The sequence below is a fragment of the Pholis gunnellus genome, assembly GCF_910591455.1.
Source record: "Pholis gunnellus genome assembly, chromosome: 15".
NCBI lineage: Eukaryota > Metazoa > Chordata > Actinopteri > Perciformes > Pholidae > Pholis > Pholis gunnellus.
Window position 1 is genome coordinate 23129699 of NC_136542.1, and position 22419 is coordinate 23152117.

At 42.5% G+C, this 22419-nt stretch overlaps 1 protein-coding gene across 2 annotated transcripts in view; it reads left to right on the forward strand.

Moving 5' to 3' along the window:
• daam2 (dishevelled associated activator of morphogenesis 2) overlaps positions 1–22419 on the forward strand; it is a 146878-nt gene that overhangs the window by 89081 nt on the left and 35378 nt on the right. For both annotated transcript variants that reach the window (XM_079174152.1, XM_079174153.1), the window contains exons 3-5: positions 2614–2703; positions 11703–11777; positions 17162–17256. In XM_079174152.1, coding sequence (XP_079030278.1) covers positions 2614–2703; positions 11703–11777; positions 17162–17256 — 260 coding nt within the window. The remainder of the gene's footprint in view (positions 1–2613; positions 2704–11702; positions 11778–17161; positions 17257–22419) is intronic.

Sequence of the window (22419 nt, forward strand, 5' to 3'; positions counted from 1 at the left end):
TGGAGGAAATATGAAAAAAGAGGTTGAGAAGCCTTAGGTATGCATAACTTCTCCTCTCGGGCAGCAGGTGTAACAATATTAGTTTTGGTTTATGTGAATTCCCAACTGGAATGTGCTGGCGAAGGAAGACTGGGGCACATCAAAAGAAGGTTTCACACAGCAAAATGGTTCAGTTTTGTTTTGGAAGATTGAGAGACAGCCTGGCTGTTTTTTTGGTTGTTTGAGTGTTTGGGCCATGAGGAGAGGACGTGTGATGCAGATGTAGTTTCGAAAACGTTCCGGCGGTAGAGATGGAAAAAGAAATGGTGAAATATTGCAGAACTGGAAAGAAAAGTCCTCTTGTTGGCGTGACATGACATGACAGTTCCTCTAACCCCCCCCCCGGATTTCCTCATCCTCAACTCCATCTCTCCATTTCTCTGACTCAAATGCAGACTGGTACCACTTCTGCCTGGCAGGAACTAAATAAAACATGCAGTTCTCATTTCAAAATCTCCCGATACATTAGCCCTCAGCCCACCCTGCCACTCCTTTCCTGATTCCCGGTTCTTGCTGTCATACTTGACTTGGCCATTATCCTATTCCTACATCGTAATCTTATGTGAAGGCCTTATGTAATATATATCTTTTTCTAAATGGAATTCTTGAAAAAGACTTTCTCGGGAAGCTTAGGGTACCAGCCCCCACCCACTCGGGTTGGGGGAGCTGGGGATGAGCTGAGAGGCCTGAGGAGTAGATGGAGAGAGCAAGAAAGAATAGGCAGATTAGTTGCTGGGCTCAGCTCCCTTCTGATTCAAATCCAAGGGGGTCTCATTCTCACTGATTTCCCCACCAGCTTCCAGTATCACCTCCTTCAGCAGCAGCAGCTTAGACGGCAGGGCTTTGACCCAGCGACCAGGCGAAGTGCCAGAGACCATCTGGCTTCTCGCCGTCCGTTTCTAAGCCTGAGGATGCGGGGAGAGAATTGAAGGACAGAGAGACAGGGGTTAGATGTTTAGCCACCACAAGACGGCTAGTTTTCTGCTTGACACTCAAGAGCACACAGAGTCATGAGTAACAGCAGCATACATTTATCGTAGCAGGTAATGTATGAACTCCGGGTGTGATTCACAATACATCATTGAATTCACGCTGCCGAGATGAAAAGTGTTTTCACCAAAGATTCTAAAGTTTCTTTGTGGTTTCTATCTACATTAGACCCCCTTGGAGTTCACACCCTTCAGATTTTTCCCTCTTTTTGCCAAAGCCACAATAATGGTGCCACTGAAAGGACTGGGTGAGAGATGATGTCATCCTTCATAGTGTCGGATACTTGGAATGCGGGCCACCTCAGCCTACCTCGTCCAGTTGAATGGATGAAAACAAACTCTGTTAAATCTACAGGCTGGCTTTAAGGGGCCCCACCTCTGGCACTGGTAGCCATCTTCACTTTGGGGGGCCTAGGAGGCCCGGCATTTCTGGTAGCAAAACCATTATGATGAGATTAGTTTGAGCTTGAGCACAAAGCCCTTGCGCTATACAGCATCTCATCCTCTCCCCTATTTTTTTTGTGCGCTATTTACAGAACCACATCGCCCCCTTTTTTCTTTTTCTCTCTTTCTGTCACCTTCATCCATCCCTCTCCTCCATCCCAAATGTATCCATCCTTTTTTTTCAAGACATTGCTTTTCCTCCCCGGCTGGCACACGGAGACTCATTTCCTGGCCTCATATGCATTTCAAAAGGTGCAGGAGGCTCCTTGTACCAAGCTGAACAATTGAGCAGAGCAGCAGGGTGAATATTAAAACACTCCTCTTTGGTCTGCGGGGACCAGCTCTCGGTCAGACAGTGGGAAGGTTGGACAATCAAGGTTCCCTGTATAAACTCAACTCATCCAATGATCTGCAGTCACTGCTAAGATGTTTTGCTCTGTATTGTCATGGGGATAACAAAGCAATAGGAATTGTGAGATTGTGTCCTGCGGGATGGGGCGATCATATTCATGTGTCTCCCAGTGATTACTTTAACTGGTGATTGACCACTATGTTAACTTGTAAGGATTTACTTTCAACCGGTTATGAAACAGTCTCGATTTAATACAAATAACTCTATATGACCTACGTAAGTAAACGACACCATCAACGAGACGATTGGCTATTTCTATGTAGTTATTCTTAATGCTCATCATCGGTGCCACCGGGTCAGATTCTAGCAAAATTAGATGAAATCATGGTGGAGGTGGAGAGCTCCAGTGCGTCAGCGGCTCCTCCTCCGACCAGGAGCAGAGCGTCGCCTCGCTGCGCCGCTTGTAGCCAACACCGACACCACACAGCTGGAGGCCCAGGTCGTATTTACGGGCCCGCTGGAGGGAAGGGAGTTACAGGAGAACCAGATCCAGGACTGCACGGGGCAGACTGTCAGTGAAATGAGAGGTTTTCTAAAGGGAGTTTTGCGCTTGGAAACACTCCCACTTTTGTACACAGGGACCGCTGAATGAAAGCTTTAATTGTTACAATCTTTTGTTGACAAGCTGTATGTAAATTTGATGTAATCTAATCGCAAATTCAATTGAATTATTTGTGCAATGGTTTGAAAATATTGTGTGGCTAAAACAGTCTCTCCCTGTTGTTGCAGGATGAACTGGACCTGACGGATAAGAACAGGGAGGCCATGTTCGCGCTGCCCGATGAGAAGAAATGGCAGATCTACTGCAGCAAGAAGAAGGTGAGTCGGTCCCTGCGGTGCTTTACTCTACGAGCACTCTAACCTCTGGCTGGCCCTCAGTTGACAGGCTGCCTGAACCCACAGTTTAGAGCTGAACTGTCAGCACTGAATGCTGTTCAGGGACAGAACCCATTTTGATTCAGTTCAGCTATGCATTCGGCCCCCTTTCCAGCTCCTCATTTTGTAAACTTGTGCCCATATGTCACAATATAGTTTCCATCCGTGCAATACCGTAGGTGCACACATACATGCAAACAACTCAGTTTACACAAATGCACCCTCAAGCCCCTCTATCTCCAAATCTCCCTCCTCCACTTTGGAGCAAGCAATTTTCTGTTTCAGAATTGTCAACATACCATGGGAGCACTAGAACATTCTGGTCAGCCCTCTCTTTCACCCCTATCCCCTTGCCAAAACATCTCTCGTTCTCTCCATACCCTTCAGCGTGTCTCTCCGCAGCAACTCCGGTCTCGCTTTGCGGTCAAATATCCAGCAGGAAATGACATTGTACTCTTAGAAGAAGGGGGGAATTCAGCCCCCCCTCTCTAGTTCAATAGCAAATTGAGTAAATAGTCAATTACCCTCCCGTGTTTCTTTGCTAATTAGTTTTTTGGCTGAGGGTTTTGTGTTGAGAGTACAGCGAGGATGGGACCCCTCCTTTCTCTTTCCATGGCATGCAGGCTCAGTGATATGATAGACTCTGACAACTGTTTTTTTTTAAAAGGAATAAACACACTCTGTGTGTGTGTGTGTGTGTGTGTGTGTGTGTGTGTGTGTGTGTGTGTGTGTGTGTGTGTGTGTGTGTGTGTGTGTGTGTGTGTGTGTGTGTGTGTGTGTGTGTGTGTGTGTGTGTGTGTGTGTGTGTGTGCCTGCATGTGTCAACGTTTGTACTTGTATTGAGTTACGAGGAAAAAGAAGAGCAGTGGAACTGCGGTGTGTTTCGAGGGATGTCAAGGCGAGGATGGAAGCCAGAGCACCACACCAGTTTACAGTGAAATTTAATACGGGTCAAAAATAATACACGAGGAGGATGTAATCTTTATTTTTAATACATTATGATAACCCGCGCAGTGTGCTGTTCCCTTTTGAATAAATTGCATATTTTCAAAAGGGGATTGAATTGTTAGCAGAATGTGCATTTTGCACATATGAACCCACATAAAAGGCACAAGTTCAATATTACTCCAATATCAGTTATTCAGTATCTCACTGAAACAACCACAGATGTTTATGAGGACTCTTTGTGCTGTGGTTAGGAGGCAGTGGAAACCAAAATGTTGGCACCAGCCAGGGCATGTTGGAACCAAAATGGTTTGCAGTGTGCGCCTAAGCCGGGTTCAGAGGTAGCATATATTAGTTTGTCGTTCCTGCCCCATCTCTCCCAGTCAGACATCATTTCCTATGCGAGGTTAAGGTGAAAAAAAGAAGCCAGCCGCGTGTCCAGGCCAGGAAACTGAGAACAAAACCCCGGACTACCAGTGCACAGCGGAAGGCTGGAGGAAAAACCAAACAAACCCCTCATTCATGGATAGAGGCGGCGTAATGGAGAATGAACTGGCATGCAATATCGGAAAAAATAGCCTCCATGTCTGTGAGTGAATGCTGTCCTCACGTGCACACGCCCACACAGACTTGAACATGCATACGTAGGAAAAGACGCAGGTCATTCAGATGTTACATACACACACAAACACACACACACATACATACACAGAGAAGTGTGTGTTCCTGAGAATTACAGCATGACAGTGATTTTGAATGAAGAGCAGAGGACAGCAGAACGTCCCTCAGCCGTTCCTGTTGGCGACAAACACTGGTTCCCTTTGTTTCCTCCAGCCTAGCGACGGCTCCAGTTGTTGTGATATATAACTCTTTGGAGGGCATGACAAAGGGACAAACTAACTTTGTTCACCTGCAACACAAACACATTTAGTGCAGACCACTCAGGCTTCACCAGCACCACTTCCTCACCGTCCAGAGAAAACTACTGATTCCAAATCTAATTATTTTTACCTTTTTACATAAACAGAAGAGCTAACAAAACTGCTTAACCCTCTTAAATCTACAAAGAGGGGTTGGTTTTACCCAGTAAGACTGCCCCGCATCTTGGTAGCTGCGTTACTAGTTTAACTACATATCTCAGTAGCTTGGTAGTGGCGTCGCCGTTTTCTGAATCAAATAGTGCTTCAGTAGCTTTGCTCTTTTATTGATCAAGTACTGCGGAAAAGTCCACACAAGCTACAATTTTCTAAGCATTTCTGAGCTGAGAGTAAGTGACACCACACACGGACGTGTCTTTGTAGCCAACAGAAGCACTTTCTGTATAACAGTGACATCACGTACCAATCCTTGGACTGATGCCTATGACTTCTCTGCTGCAGGAAATACAGAGACGCAAAGGGTGAGGACGGAGAGGGGTTAATACCAAGGGAGTCGCCATGGCCATATGTGTAGGCCTATGGCCACATACGCTGTTTAATTTAGGGATACACCGATACTGATATCGGGCCGATAATATTATCAATGTGGCCGACATATTCAATTCACTTGTTTGTATAATATATACATATATACTTGAATTCTAATTCCTGTTCATTTTAAAGATTTTTGTTTTACCAAGTTGCTGGTGTACAATTAATTTGTTTAATAATGAATAACAATTCAGTAGATTTAAATCTATGTATTTATTTGTTACATTTTGTTCCACGAAGTTAGGAATGTTTAAGTCAAGCCTGATGTAGCCCTACAAGTAAAAGAATGATCCCAGTCACTTCCACACAGTGAGCCATACAACTTCAAGTATCAAATCGGTATTCTGTATTGGCCTAGGTATCAGTATCGGGATTGAATAAATTTGACCGGTGCATCCCTAGTTTAATTATGTTAGTATGCTACACACATTGCAGAACACAAGGTAGGTAGATATTGCTTTGGTAGTAGGGTGCATGATTGTCCATGGATGTTAGAACTAAGTGATAGTAAATTGATAGTTGAATATGCAATAGGCATTATAATTTATAATTGATTATTGATTTTTACTAAGTTGTGATATAATTTATATTAGGCCTACATGTATTTATATTATACATTTCTATATTATGAGCATTGGCTTGAAATGAGGTGTGTTAATGTAGTGTAACTGGTAGCGTAGCACACTACACTTTCTACAAGTTACCTTGCCCAACACTGTGTTTAACCATTTGGGGCAGAAGAGCCCAGAGGTGAGGGGCATGGAACCCAGTATCCATAAAAAGTTGTTATGGCTAACGCGCTAACAATGAGCTACTTATACAGACAGCATAACATCATCGTCCAAATGGAGTTTGGTTTTTTTGGCCACCTGATGAATGGAAGTCCAATAATACCTGGTTCTTTTGCTGGCTAGTTGTAGACTTTCTTCTCCAGCTAGTTGCTAATTCTGTCCATCTACAGTGTGTTGCTGTGCAGGTAGAGCACAGTGGTTTTATCAGGGCTTGGTTACATTTAATGTTCCTATTGTGCCAAAACAATGAGCCAAAAGAAGCTAAAAAGGCTTAAAAAGCTAAAGACTTAGCTGATACACAGAATCATTTGAGTCGCTTTTAATGTAAAAATAAATTGATTCATGTAACTTTAACATTGATGTTCAATACAAAACAAATTAGCTAAATGCTCCAACATGAAAATTCAAATAGTTTTTCTTTCTTTGTCGAGCACTAGCTGGTCCAGTAGAGTGTCTAACTAGCAATACTATCAGTCAGCAGCAGGGATGTAAGGGAATTAGCGTAAACATGGTCTCTGTGTACCATGACTAACTCGAACATCTTGTCCAGGCCTTCAGGCTTTACATAAGCTAACAGTAACTGCACCGCTAATCGCAGCCACCCAGTCAGCCACAGCCACGGTGTTGGATGTCCGTCTATATATATATATATATATATATATATATATTGTGACAGCATGGCTTATACACATGTTTAGTAAATCAGAGGTGGCATGAGTGAATCTCTGAGTATATTGCATCCCTGCGTGTGTTTCTGTAGGTGTGTGTGTGTGTATACTCTTTTATTGTTGGGTTTATTTCAACAAGCCAGCAGGTAGATAACATGATGTTACATTTAATAGCTCCTGATAATCATTCAGTGCTGGGAGCCAAGCAGGGTCTCCTGACTCCCATTAGTAGTGCTGCGCTGACACGGACGCACACACACACACACACCAGGAATATACCAGCACTCTCTAAATATCCTTAAAAAGAAGGATTTCTGTATAATATCTGCGTCGCTGTCTAGAAAGCATCCAAATGCTTGCTATCCTCTTATCTGAGATGCTTTGATGCCGTTACTTACCATGCGCTGGCCGACGGCACCACATGCACCCACACATTGCCCTCTCCTAACGTGTCTTCAGTTATCACCTGCATGTGCCTTACCCCCGTCGCTGAAACTAACGTGACCCCAAGGCAAAGATTTCTGCCTGAGCATGTGCTAAAACGTGTGTAATGTTAGCTACCTGTAAGAGGCGGGCGAGCGTTACATAATCTTCCAGAATTCAATATCCTGTCCATTTCCTGCCTCTGGAGGTGAGACTTTATATCCCGGCTTCCATAGATAAATATTCAACGCAGAGGGATTGGTTCCTTGGAATGTCGGACAATCCCCCTGGTTGCGCTGACGGGAACATGTTGTGGTGGCAGCTGGAGCAGAGAGTAGGGAAAAAGTATGTATATACATACACAAGGGGAGACACTACAGGTGAAGATAAAGCCAGGTTCAAGCATCTTTCATTTTGTTGACATTTTGTTGAGTCAAAGGATTTTACAGAGGGAATTTTGGATACCTCTTAATAAATACTGTCAACTCGCATTCAAAATAGAACATTTTATTTTAGGAATAAAAAATATTAATATTAATTGATGTTTGAACAATCCCCTCTGTAAAAACCTTCAGAATATTGATTTGAACTGGAAAGTTTGGGGAATGTAACTGCTACTGAAGTGGAGATTTCTGCCACAAAAATGAATTAATAGATATTAACATGAAACGTTAATTGATTCCTTACATTAAGATGCTGCTTTTTTTTTTGTATTACAAGGAGCGACCGGGCCATGTTGGCTGCCAAAGCCTCAAAGACTGGAAAACATACAAGTTAAAACGTGCCTCTGTCAGATCTTTTGTTGGGCAAGAACGCGGCAGCTTGTGGCATGGTATTATTCCTCTTTACATCCCTCCCTTGCTCTTGCTAGTCTTTTAGAATTGAGCGATATGTTTTCTAGAAGTCCAGAAGCAGTTTCTGAAACCTTGACTTGAAATGTGCATAGGTTTCTTTACAGTCTGTGAGCTCAATCATCATTGTCAGTCAAACCACTTTAAGGAGGTTTGAAATCTTCAAGATGGTCTTTTGCGATGATGATATATGTAATTTCATCTGCTCTTTCAACAGGTGCCTCTGCGAACGCAACAGAATGCCAAACGCATGGGGAAATATTCTTGAACCTCGGCTTTAGTGGAGTACTTGGCTCCTCTGAGAAACAATATATCCCTCAACAGATGGTTGTAACAAAGGGGAACACCTTGCAGAAATAATACCCGATACACTGCTGGGAATTCCTGTCCTCTTTTTGCCTGCCGCAACCTGGATTGTAAATCATATTTAACGTCACCAGACGTGAGGAATGTACGTTGTAGTGCAAGTGTGTAATTGCTGTAATAGAATGACGGGGTTGACCTTAAACTGTCGCAGCGAGGCACGCGACTGGAATGTGGATTGAGGGCCACGAGCAGAGGAGCACGTAAATGTTTATATATACATGTATATAAAGTATATATGGAGTGCTTTCACACTAGTGTGTACACAGACTCTCTCTCCATTCACATCAAAGACCTGCTGTTGGAAACAGGCTCCACTCATTGGAGTCTGGCATCTTTACACGCCATTTTTAATACCAGTCATCTGTGATTAACTCCCTGAAATGGTTTGATCAGGAAAGCAGCACGCAAAAACAGCCTTCACATCGCTTCACCTTTTTTTTCGAAAATCTCATTAAAACTGCGAATATTCGTGTAGCTCGTGTTGAAATCATTTTTTTTAATTCCTCCTAAAACGAGAAGAAAATTGCAGCACTTTACTCGGGCCTGTGAAACTGCCAGAATAAATGCTGTGCTGGACATGTTTTTGAGGGCGTGTCAGCGGCTGTAATTGGGCTGAAGGGCCAGAGAGAGGCGGTTAACTTGTTAATCTCAGCATCGGGATCTCTCTGCCATCGCGTGCCGAGCGTGTCAGCAGTATAGTGGAAGCGACGGCAGGCTTGAAAACACAAGCTGAGGAGTACAGTGAGTTCTATTGTTTTAGTTTTCTCTGGTTGTTTTAGCTCTTTAGCTTGAGCACAAATGCTGGCAAGGGCCACAGCTTCATACTCCAACCCAGAACAAGCTGTGGTGGAGCTGCTTGAGTGCATACGATTCACAAATCAGTGGATCTGCTGTTTCTGTAGCTCATTTTGTATGTCCAGAAGTTTAATACTGGTCATGATAAGAGGGTTTATGTCCAAGGACAATTAATGGAGTTTGTCTGACTTAATCAACACTACATGTCATTTGCTTTCAGCTGTGTTGAACCACCGTACAAGTATTGAAGCAACATATTAGAAATTAAGGGATTTGGGTGGCATAGATCTTTGAGTTTCTATATCAAGATGGAACACAGAGAAGATTGATGAACTCTTGCTGCAGCATGATTGCCGTTGTAGTGAATGAAGTGGTTGCACTTGTTATGTAAGCAGTCAGAGAGCTTATTTTGCCCCTGATGGCTGCGATGTAGTCTAATCGACTATCACAGAAATAATCTGTTGGTCTAGCAACTTTATGATGCCTTTTATAATGCGTTTATCATTCTAAGCAGATCTTCTGCCATGGGATGTGATGTTTCTCATATCATGGTCTGACATAGAGTAGTTGAGTTGATAGATCCAGCTAACTATCCTCCCCTACAGCTTGATGCAGCAGGTTTTAGTAGCTTCATGGAGGAAGGGGATCTGAACCTCTCTAATGTCAGTGTGTGTCTGTGATATGGCAGTAGCACTCAAATATTTGGAGCTACCGAGTTTATTGTAACTTTTTGGTAGACTAAAATATGTCTTATTCAGCGTTCTGTTGTACTTAGCTTCACCCTCGCGTGTCATTTCTGGTTGCAAAAAACCAAGATGGCAACGGCCAAAATGTTCAGACTCAAGGCTTTAGAACCAAAGTCCACAGACCATTGGGGGACGTCACAGTGACTACGTCCACTTCGTTTATACAGTCTATGGTCATGGCCCTGCCTTCAGACCACATTTTAGAAAAAAAGAGGCATTTTTTTTAAAGTTCCTCTTCATTTTTGTATCAAGCCAAATTGTTGACATATGTAGGGATTTAAATGTGGCAAAGAATTCTTCTCTTATCTTACAAAATTATGCCATTTTTTCATGAATGGGGCATCCTGTCACTGTCCAACTCTATCTGATGTGCACACAGTAACAACAAAAACAACAACCATGCCGCACCAGAGCTCTAACCCCGGGCTAAACAAGACCAGATGTGAGCAAAGAACATGGTCTCTTTATTCCCCCGTGCCTTGGGTTTGCTCGTGGCATCACGCTTCCTTGGATTGGCCAGGACAAATTGATCTCAGACAGAGCTATTTGAAAACTATTGTGCAGTACACTTTGTTCCTCAAGGCAGTTTTTCTTTCTCTCTCGCTCTCTTTTTTTCTTGCTCCATGTAGTAAAAGCTAAGACAAGTGAATACTCCGAGATGTTGTGACCCAGTTATTGAGGACTGGACTGCCTGATCCATTTAGTCCTCATGTGGATGCTGAAGTGAGAAGCTAAGGTAGAAAGTGGAAAGATATAACTAGTGAAGTGAGTGTGGTGTAGAAACAAGACCAATAGTCAAAGCCCTACAAGCTGCCCTGCTTTGTTCATCACAGCTCATCAAGGTTTTGGAGAAAAATTGACAACTCACTACTGATCTTACTACTCTTGTCATACTTTACCTGTAGTGAGGTTGAAAGTATAAAGATTGTCAAGAACATGAGTAGAAAAGTTACAAAGTTTCTGAAATGAAGAAGGGTTAATCGTTTGTAGAGCGTAGGGTTTTTCTGTAAATTCCGCAGCTGTCTGCCCCGAAAGATTTTGATATTTGCCGCACATAGGTGAAACGTTTGTCCTGATGGTGCCTCTCGTGGAAAAGATCAGCTTGGTGGATTACTTATTCCCAAGGAACTTTTGAGCATATCTCCGGTAATTGCAAGATTAACAGTGGTGCTTTTGTTTTGTTTCTTGTTGAGAAACTCAGATTTTGGGATTAAAATAAACAACCCGCTTACTCTACAAAATCTTTCATCAGTGTTTGGCGACTGAGAATTTCTTTGGTCGTGGACAGCCCTAATATCTTGTCATGGAGGAGTCTCTATCAAGGAGCACTTTTGACCTGATGGCAGCGCTACAGGAAAAGTAGTTTTGTTGGATGTTTCGCGCTCCAGGAAATGTCAAGGCATCACCATAATCATTACGACTCATGATCCGAGGTAGATCTCTGAAAAGCCCTCCGCATCACTCAAGGAGTGCTTTATTAATCCCTCATTCAATCTAGACACTGTGCTGTTAAAAACACTTGCATGCATGCACACACAAGACTAGGGGAGGGACTGTGTAGGATTTTAGCACGGGTCGCGAACAAGCAGGTGTGTCGGTGCCTTGCTTAATTAAAGGCCCCTTGGCAGTGCGGTAGGCAGGATTACAAAAGTGGACCAAATCTTGCCACATATCTAGCTTGCTACATAGTTCCATTAATGGAACGATATAAATATAACAACAAAACACAAACACAGGCTGAATAAATGGACTGAAAGTCGTGCTGACATTGTCATCCACTACAGGAGCAAGGATATAAACAGACGTTTGATGTTTGTGTAAGTTTCGGTGGGTTTCAATATGCAAGTCATTCTAAAGCGACTCCATCTGTCTTTGTGTCCACCCACAGGAGCAAGAGGACCCCAACAAGCTGGCCACCAGCTGGCCCGACTACTACATTGACCGCATCAACTCCATGGCTGCTGTAAGTCAAACACGTTGGCTGTATGTTAAAATACCCACATGAATAAGATATAGCTTCCACACCTCAATCTCACGAATGACAATGTCACTCACTTACTGACCATCTGACCACTACTCCTAAGAGGTCACTGTTCACTCTCTTGGCTCACTCTTTATCGCCTCCCTGCCGACTGCTTGTTCTGCCCCCCCGGCATTCATACACACTGTGATGACAAACCAGCCGTTTAGACACTCAGCTGTTCAGTCAGCGGGAGCGACTGTCAAACACACGGAGCAAAGCCAGGGTGATAATATTCATTATTTTCTAGCCTGTATGGCTGCCAAAAAATACAGCATGATACAATCACACAACTGCCGTTTTGTGGTGTGAGTTGTATTATTTGATTGTACATTCTGCCACTGACTTGTTTGGAACAGTGACCTCTGACCCTGAGTCCATATGTGGACAAGTTGGCTCCCAAATGTTTGGAAAGCATAAAACATGACATTTTAAGGAGGGTTTTTTGAAGGGATGTTTTGAAGTTGGGTTGTATGAGGTACTTATCCAAAAGTCAGTGTATTACCCACAATAGACAGAGTTTGGAGGAACAGACAGGAGTACCACCATGGGAGCAAAGTAATGTCCTGCTGTGGAAGGGGACAGCAGCTAAACATACTTTAGACACCTAAAAAAGTGAATATCAGTGTAAGTGTAAGCTATATTAAGAATATTTTTTGGTGGTTTATCTTGCCATGAGACAGCCGTTTTCCGATGTGGAAACCAAAGCCACTAGACTCAATTGAAAAACAAATAAAAACTGTAATTTGAACCTCACTGAACATGGGGGTTGCTGGTCTACTGCTGCCTTGATCAGTTAGTTTGTTGTGTTATTGTGTGACTTTGTTGAATCCAAACTAACCAAAGTCACACAATAACGATAAGCAACCATCGTGTGCAGTGAGGTGAATTTAAACTTTTTGCAGTCTGGTGGCTTTGAAAAGAGCTTGTTTAGCTGTCTCACGGCAAGGTAAACCGGCACAGATACAAAATATAGCACCATAAACACTTTTTTTTTAATTTATTGTTTTAGGTGGGCATTTTTTTTAGGTGTCTAAAATATGTTTTGCTGCTGCCCCCATCCTCAGCAGTACATTCATTTTCTCCCATGTGATTTGTTTTGCCAAACTGGCTTGAAAAAATCCAAACTATTCCTTTAAGGACTGGCATGGAAGCATTCATTTTATTAGGCATTTTAACGATTACTTTAATAATCGATTAATCTGTCGATTATTTCTTCGATTAATCGATGAATCGGATAAAAAAACAAAGCATTAATTTCCAACCGAAAGAATCGCGTGACGCTGTGGCGCGACAGCCTATCAGCGTTGAGATGTTTCTCCTGTCATCACTGACGTCCTGCCGTTGTTGAATCAGGAAATTAATACTGTAGCCGTCTGTTCACCCAGAGCTCTATGATACCTCATATCAGTAGAGACCGGACCAAATTATGTGTATAAATGTGTGTGTGTAAACCATATGGTACAAACAATAAAGAGACGCTGCCGTATTTACGTCTATATGACGTTATGTTGAGTGTTGATGGAGCTGCTATAATGTTAGCATAGCCTAGCACCGATCGATCTGAGCTCCATTGAGAAAACAAGTACAAATCGGCATCATTACGTAGTTATTTCGGAGTCCCTTTTTGTCGGTTTATTGCCGTTAAATCACAGCCAAATCAGTTTATTTTGTGTTCATACAGCTGTAGTAAACAGCCGACATGTGGCTTGCTAGACACAGTGAGCTCGATGAAATCCACGGAGCTCCTCCGGACTATGTTATGAACCAGACATGACGGCGTTTAGTTTCCCGGGATATCTGGGACTTCCACAACACTTACTGAGCAGAAATAGAGGTTATGTTTTCTACAATGGCGGACAGTTGAACGGCTTTCAGGCCGATAAGCCACGCCCCCTCTCCGGCGCGTCCAGCGCGATTCACGTGAATGAACACAAATAGTCCACGGCGAGACCGGCGGCGCGAATCGCGTCATTCGCGCCGCGTTCATCGCGGTTGGTGTGAACACGGCATTATTGAGTGGCGTAATAATCGCTCGACACAACGAATCGATAATGAAATTCGTTGCCAACTCTTTTAATAATCGATTATTATTGATTTTATCGATTCGTTGTTGCAGCCCTACATTTTATAGACTATCAATCAAGTTATTTGTTGAGACAGTCTTCAACTTCTAATGTCTCTTATGGACTTTTTAACATTCCACTAGGTTTATTTATTTATTTAATTTTTTTTCTCATCTACCCAAGCAGACCAACACTTAATCCATTTACAAGTTGTTTCAGGCCATGGATCAGATAAACAGTTGGACCATAACTTACACACGACCATAAACATACCGTAGGGCTAAAAAGTAATGGCATTTAATATCTGTTTATTGCCGTGTTGTTTGTTTTTCTGGAAAACTCGATGTACACTATAGCAACAACCCATGTTGGAGGCTGCTGTTTTTACAGCTGTTATTGTTTACTGGCTCCTCTCGAGAATGAGCGACTTCTGAACTTTGTGTTGAAGTCTGGAGAAACAATTTTACTGTCATACTCTTAGAGGCCCAGACAGCACGCACAGACAAAGACGCAGTATTTTAAGTGTAGTCGAGAGAAAGTGCTGATTTGTGAGTTGCCAAGAATTTAAAATCCACCAGCGCAGCAGCGGTGCCTCTGTGCTATTAGGTGTCAGACACGCTGTCAGAGTTAAGTTTCAGCCCGTCTTTTTCTTTTTTACTATATCTACTGCTAAACAAGTCTGTAAGTCGTGTGTAAGGAGTCTACAGTATATCAAATCCTGACATTTTCATGCTTTGTGCCAGCGTGATGACATACTCGCAGTTTTAAGGCACTTCAGTATTGGCTTCACTTTTCAGACCCTGAGGTTGCAGCTTGACTTATACTTATGCAGCTCCACTCTGCTTTATGCAGCTTCATAGTGAGTTTCTAAGTTTAAAATAACCCAGCAGCTTTTATCAGTAGTAAAACTAAAGCAAAGTAGCAAAGCTTCTGTTTTGGTGAGCTATTTGCCATTTACAAGCTGTATTGCTCAGCTGTGACTTTTAAAAGACATGATTGCTAACAAACTGACTGGCACTCAGTTGAACTCTGACTGTAACTGTTTAAACACCGCTCAGCTTTCCGATCACATCATTCCACTCAATTTCAGCTTTTGGTTTCTAGCCACATAGGAACAATAGGATAATAGCTGGGTTTCAACTCGCATGTTGTTACCCTAATTTGGTTTAATGCCTCAGGCATTTGCATGACTATTTAAGTTAAAATAATGTTGTTTGCGTTCATTCATATTGAACAATTACTTTTTTTTACTTGGCACACCAGTTAACCACATGGTCCTAAGGTTTTGATGAGCTGCACTCATCACTCACTCAGTTAACAAGGCACTGACGACTAGCTTGAAGGCATAGTTCTGGCTCTTCGGGGTCACTTCCCATAATAAGGATTTGGGCAAGTACCTTCTGCTGGTTTACCAAATGGCTTTAATAGTATCCGTATGTGTATGTTGGCCACAGGTTCCAATGAGCTTACAAATAGCAGATGCAGGAAAGAGCCGCTTGGCGAGACTTATTGACACGGTGAACTGGCTCGCAGCATGACCAAATCATCCACTCTCCCCAACACTTGTTGTGTCCAACTTCCCATAGACTATGAACATATTCATTAAGAGAAAACAGGAGCCAGAGCCTTCACTTCTTGGCACAGGGGTTTGTGAACCATCTGGACTTGAGGCTAAGTCGACACGATGGATGTTTTGACTGCACTGTTTCTAGATTAAACACTCTCACAGCGGACAGACCGGAGCTGTTGTTAGGTAGTCAAACATGAGATCCCGCTTCAGTTAGCTGTGTAGGGGCTGCTGGTCCAAAACGTCATGTCTTGCTGTGAAATATTTGCACCCAATTTTGACCTTTACGCCTTTTTTAAGGGTTTAAGGGATGGAAGACAGGGTCCCATTCAAGCAAATATTTTGTTCCAGGCGAGTTAACGGGCAGTAACTGTGGCTAGCTTACTCCACTGCTATAACACACGCTGTTTGAACCTCAACACTTGGCAGTAAGCTGCCTTGGAAAGAGCTTGGAGAGGCTAAACAGAAGTTCTGTGGCCCTGACTAATGGGAGCACAGCAGCTCTTTGATGTTGCTGAGGGGAGCCTTTAAGTGATGAAGAAATGAATTAACACCACCGCTCTTAGTGTTTTTTTTTATTTTTTATGATTTGTTATATGCTTGATTGGAGCTAATTGCCTGCATGACTTATTTTGGCATGTTGTATAGCTTCATGCAGTGCTTCAAAAGGAAAACGACATTGGAAAGGGGGCTACTAATTAGGCTTTGATTACCTTTGTTGCTAGGACTAATTGAAACAAACAAGTTTCTTTGTAAAGAGGAAGAAATTCTATTGCTGTTTCATGGCTGCCAAATTAGGATTAACATTCTGATGTTGGCCCAGTAGGAACACAGTCCAGTCGCCACGGAAAATGTTTCTGTAAACCAAGGAGCAAGTGACGTATTATATTGCGTGACTATTATAATAAGTTCCGTAGTATGATAACAAATACTCCAAGCCACAAAGTCCACTGAGGGCAGATGAGAGGGGTGTTGGTTGGGTCAAATAACCTTTCACCTTTTAGTTACGCTACGTTGTTGTTACGCTACGTTGTTGTTACGCTACGTTGTTGTTACGCTACGTTGTTGTTACGCTACGTTGTTGTTACGCTATGTTGTTGTTACGCTACGTTGTTGTTACGCTACGTTGTTGTTACGCTACGTTGTTGTTACGCTACGTTGTTACGCTACGTTGTTACGCTACGTTGTTACGCTACGTTGTTACGCTACGTTGTTACGCTACGTTGTTATGCTACGTTGTTACGCTGTTACCCTGCTACCTTGTTACGCTGCTATCTTGTTACGCTGCTACCTTGTTAAGCTACCTTGTTATTTTATTATTTTAACACAAAACATGATTCTTTTTTTTTACCTTAACCAAGAAGATTTTGCCTAAACCTCCCTGATAGTTTCACAATGTTAATCGTATGGCATTGTGTATTTCTGCAAGCATGATTCAGGGCTGATATTAAACATATTTTTTTGTTCAGAGACATCATCATTCAACGTATCAAGTGGTTTGCAGAAACATACAATGTCAACATTTTTTTCTGGCGACTGGGTTGCACAGAAACAATGAATACAAGTGAAAAAGTACAGAAATCTTGCTAGCAGGTAGCTTGCCCAATGGCACCCACTTTATGGCCAAAATTCAGCAAGATATCAATCAGCTGTCTTTCCACTAAATTCCAATTAATTTCTCCCCATTTCTGCAGATGCAGACCCTGTTTGCCTTCGATGAGGAGGAAATGGAAATGAGAAACAAGGTGGTGGAAGATCTAAAGACAGCACTTCGGACTCAGCCGATGAGGTAAGTGAATCTCTCGCATGTCCAACTATAGCGTGACCTTTTCCTCTGCATTGATTGGTTCTCCCTCATGTTCATGCATTTCTGCCGTTGGACGTGTTGAGGTGACATGTGAAATCTAGTTAACAATGTAGCATGCTAAAGTAAATATGTACTATCCAAGAAGTCTTTCTCTTGTCACAGCAGGATTATAGTAAAAAAAAAAAAAAGGTCCTCTTTAATAATACACCCAAAAATATTTTAAGATCTACCCTGCTATATTTTCCTCCCCTGAAATGGTCATCAGCCACTGTTAGGTCTCACTCATCACCCCAAAGAAGCATTCAAGGACATTGGACAGCCCACTAATACAAACTGCCTCCCTCTCCCCGTCAGCAGCTCCTTTAAAGCTGTCCATCAGCCTGTGCCAGTTGTTTGATGCAGTGGTCTGGACCAAAGCGGGGGTGTTGAGTTTTCTCAAGGGGCGCTTCGAAGTGACGGACCTAATGTGCAGAGTGACAGAAAACCCAGGGCAGCCTAAGAGTCGTGTGTGTGTGTGTGTGTGTGTGTGTGTGTGTGTGCGTGTGTGCGCGTGTGTGTGTGTGTGTGTGTGTGTGTGTGTGTGTGTGTGTGTGTGTGCGTGTGTGCGTGCGTGCGTGCGTGCGTGCGTGCGTGCGTGCGTGCGTGCGTGCGTGCGTGCGTGCGTGCGTGCGTGCGTGCGTGCGTGCGTGCGTGCGTGCGTGCGTGCGTGCGTGCGTGCGTGCGTGCGTGCGTGCGTGCGTGCGTGCGTGCGTGCGTGCGTGGTTGTGTTTGTATCTGCGCAAGTATGGGTATCCAAACCACTATAACTAGGAACAAGGCTGGTGAGCAGCTGCTCGAGTCCAGCAGGAAGCATGGCAGAAAGTGGTTCTGCCAAAGTAAAAGTCTTTTGAAATGTTGCTGCTTTTTTACTTTAAAATATATTTAATTTCCATCCATTTCTCGTGATAATTGTACAAAAATAGTTGACCGTTGAACTTCTCGTGTTTTGCGTGAGTTTTCACAGCCGTAGCTCTGTACGTCTTCATCAGGGTTACAAATGGCCTATTGTCATTATCAAAAGTCACACTATTTGAAATAGCTTCCTGTTAACCCATATGGCATTATATTGTAACCTGTTTTTCATGTTGCCAAGGTCAACTAATGGCCTATGGCAGGGGTCGCCAATAGGCGGACCGCGGTCCGGATCCAGACCCAGACGCTGTCCTATCCGGACCCGGACGTGTAACTGATGGATAATTGAGAATTATACATTTTGGCCGAGCGCTTCTATTTAAACCTGCACAACTTTTCCAGCCTTTACGGCACTCGTTCAGCAGTCCAGGAAACACACCGACCAATCACATACGTTGTAAATCATCTCACGTGACGCTACTCAGCCAATCGAATATCTGTATTCTGAAACGCATCGTGAGCCGAGTGAGATTTGCATACAGACAGGAGAGACGGAGAGAGCAATGGGAGAAGTAAGTCAGAGAACTTTACATGGCGTGCTCTAAAAAGAGAAGTGGACCACGAAAACAGAGCTTTTAATAAAGAAAGGACGAATTCTTATTTGTTCATTATTCCTGCTGGCGCTACTAAACGACTCGTATGTTCAGATACCGTGGCCATTATTAAATGCGCCGATGTGAAACGCCACTACGAGACCAAACACACATCTTTAGACCAAACACTCCAGTCTGAACTGAGGGCAAGATGTTGAATTGTGTAGAGATTGTTTATTATAAAGTTCACTGAGACAGTTATGTGAAATGGATTTAACAAAAGAGAAGAAAAGAGTTCACTCAAGCCACACTTTCTTTTTTTCCTTTTCATTAATTTTTCAAAAATCAAGCAATTTCTTTTAAGATGCAAGTTTTTCAAAAATTCATTTGTGTATTTTATTTTTAGATGGATCCCTTATTTTACTTGAAACGAGAGAACATTTATTTTTGTATTTCTATGTATTATTTATAATCCATCCAGTTACATTTGAAAACGTAATTATATATTATATTTTAAAATATAATTGATGTGTACTTTCTTTATTTGATTTGACAGTTGTTGACTACACAGAGACTTTGTTACTACTACTACTAGGCTTCTTGAATATATATATTGCACTAAATAGCGCAAGTTAGATATTATAATGTTCCGGACCTTTGCACGAGGAGATTTTCTCAATCTGGACCTTTCGGAATTTTAATTGAAGACCCCTGGCCTATGGGGTTCCTTTGGCGACCATCCTAAATTGATGTCCACGTGAGTGGCGGAAAGAAATGCAGAAGTAATTCTGCCACCAGGCATCAAATGGATAGGTCACTTACATGGTACAACCACTTTTTACTGGAGAAAAACATTCACGACACATCATAACAATATCACTTTTTGCGGTTTTGTGTTTTCTTTTTGCCTTTATGTGATAGTGGGGATATCATGCAACAAAGGCCCCCAGATGACAACAAATGTTCTGAATAAATTAAGGATTTAATTCGAACTAATTTAAAAAATCCAATTTGATCCAGAAACTGTCATGAGTTTTATGTAGATGAGGGAGAAGAATTACCAATACACTCATTCAAATCTGGTTTATCACCCTTACCTGCTCCGATGCTTCTCCCAGCGGTTCCAGATGGGGACTATATGCCTGAACTATGAACAATGACTATCAAATACATTCGTGATCAGGAAAGAATTCCAATGAGTGGAATCATGTCATGTCTTTTATGTCATTACCTGCCACTGCAGTAAAGCACAAGTAAATACAATCAACATATCACAGTACTCAGGTCAATATTGATATACTATTTTTGCAATGTTTTGCTGCTCCGTGTTTCTCTCTTACTCATTATCTCCTTGTATTATATTCAAGTGTACTCAACAACTCAATCGTAATGCACCTGCACCCACCGCTGTTCACAGAGTGAGTTATTGCTCATTAGGACACAGATTTTTTTTGAGTACCGCAGCAGTGATGTAGGGAGCAGGTGTGTCCCACAAGACACAGGTGCTCAGGGGGAAAGCCTGGGCGGCGTTTTAATGTCCCGCTTAGTCTCGCCTCTGTGACAAATGGGCTTCAGCTTCACCTAATGCGTGTCATTCTGTGTCCCTGTGTGTATGCCATAAGACTGGGGTGGCCAAACTATAGCAGGTGTGCCAACTGCAGCCCAAGTTTAAAAATAAACTATTGAGTATCTTTTCTAATAAACTGCACTGCATTGCACATCCTAGTTTAAACACTAGATGTCGATTATATTTAGTGAAATTATCTCTGTCTTGACGTCTCTGTCATCTCTGCCTGTTCTGATTGTTAAATCTTAAACTACACATATTAACATCTTACGTATACATTTGCACCCTAACATTTTAGGTGGGCCTTAGGCCACTAACAGAAAGCAACATTTGGCAAAACTTCCTGTTTTACTTGTGTGTAGATTTACACATAACATCATAATATTTTAAGTTGATACTTAGGCTGTGGACTGTATTTGAGTTTAATCATATTCATTTAAATTTAATTTAAGAGCATTAGATACATACATACTTATTGTAATATGTGGGCACACCAATAAACAACTCTAATGTCAAATGTAAGTTATTTTGATAGAGAATGAATTTTCTATGGCACATGGGGTTTTTCTGGTCTAGAAAACAGATTTTCTCGCAGTGTAGCTGGTTGAAATCTTCACATTCACGTCAATTTGAATAGCTTGTAATCATGATTATCATGCAATTGACAGACAATGATGATATTGGCATTGATATCAGCTGAAGGTATGTTTATAAATGTCAGTGGCACGGCCCCCCTACTCACTGTACCTTCACATGTTTAAAATAACAACATGAATATATCAACCTGTGTATTATTTGAATAGCTTAGTATTGAATGCACAATAAAGAGGTATGTTTATACATGGCACTAGGCCCAGTTTCATATAAAACACAATGTTATACAATATATATAGTAGGGGGTCCCTGCTCCATCTCTCTATCAGTTTGGGGGTCCTTGGCCTGAAAAACGTTGAAGACCCCTGTATTAAAGAGTTCGATCGGATTCACTTCTTATAGACCAGCTGGACACAGTGAGACAGCAGGAAAGCGTACTGCTGTACTCTGTCTGCCATTTATCAGAAATTATTTTGAAAGTTATAACTAAACAAATTTAATAACCCAAATGTAAATGTGATTAATTATAAACAGCCATGAAACGGCGACATTTGATTGGCTCCCAGATGTGAATTTACAGCTTATCTCGTTTCCTCTGCCAGCAGTTGTTGCTTTGTTTACCAGCTGTCAAATGGAGCTTGAACCATCGTGCTGGGATTGTGTGTTTACTCGCATAGAGCCGAATATTAACTCAAGTGGGCATACGAGGGCCAGTATGCGAACACAAAACTGCTGCAGCCTAAGCATGCAGTCAAAACTCATCTGCAGTCTGGTATGCGTTTCAATTTAGCTTCCAGATATTTAAATATTTACTCTCTCTTGTGGTATTCTAACTTCACATTAAAGTGTGCTCACATGCAGTGTTGACCTATTAAGTCATTGTACATCTGCGGCGATGTTTTTGTCTGTGCCGAGGAGCACACCGCGTGTGCATTCTTGTGTCTTTAAGACACAAGACGCTCCTCAATCGCTGTCATTTCCATGATGAAATGACTGCCGAGGGGGGGGGCAGGAAATGAAGCTCTCCTGGAGGTCACAGAGGACGCGCTGGCCCAGAATGCACGGCCGTCCTTGGCTCGTGTCATTAGAGCATCGTGCGGCTGTCAGGACGTTGTTTCTGCAAATCTCTTCCAGCAAGAATATTGACTTGAGCCGACTTCAGCCGTTCCCCTCCCGCTCCTGTGTCAATAGCCCTTTGGATGCTTAGCTACCGCAACATGCAAATATTATCCTTCAAAACATTTCGCGGCCATATCTCTCAAAGGGTTCCGCTAAACAGAGGGTGAACTTTATATCTGTTTTTCACATATTACCAAGTACATTAGCGGGCGCGGTGTATCACACCTCTAAAGAGTCTTGGAGCAAGCGATGTTTCGCTTCTCTCCAAGAGCAGATTTCTCACTCCTCGATACTTAGCGTTTAAAGGGGGGGAAACGGAGAGGAATGAGGTGGGTAGATCCAGGCAGGTTTACATGTAGAGAGACTGAGCCTGCTGGGGAG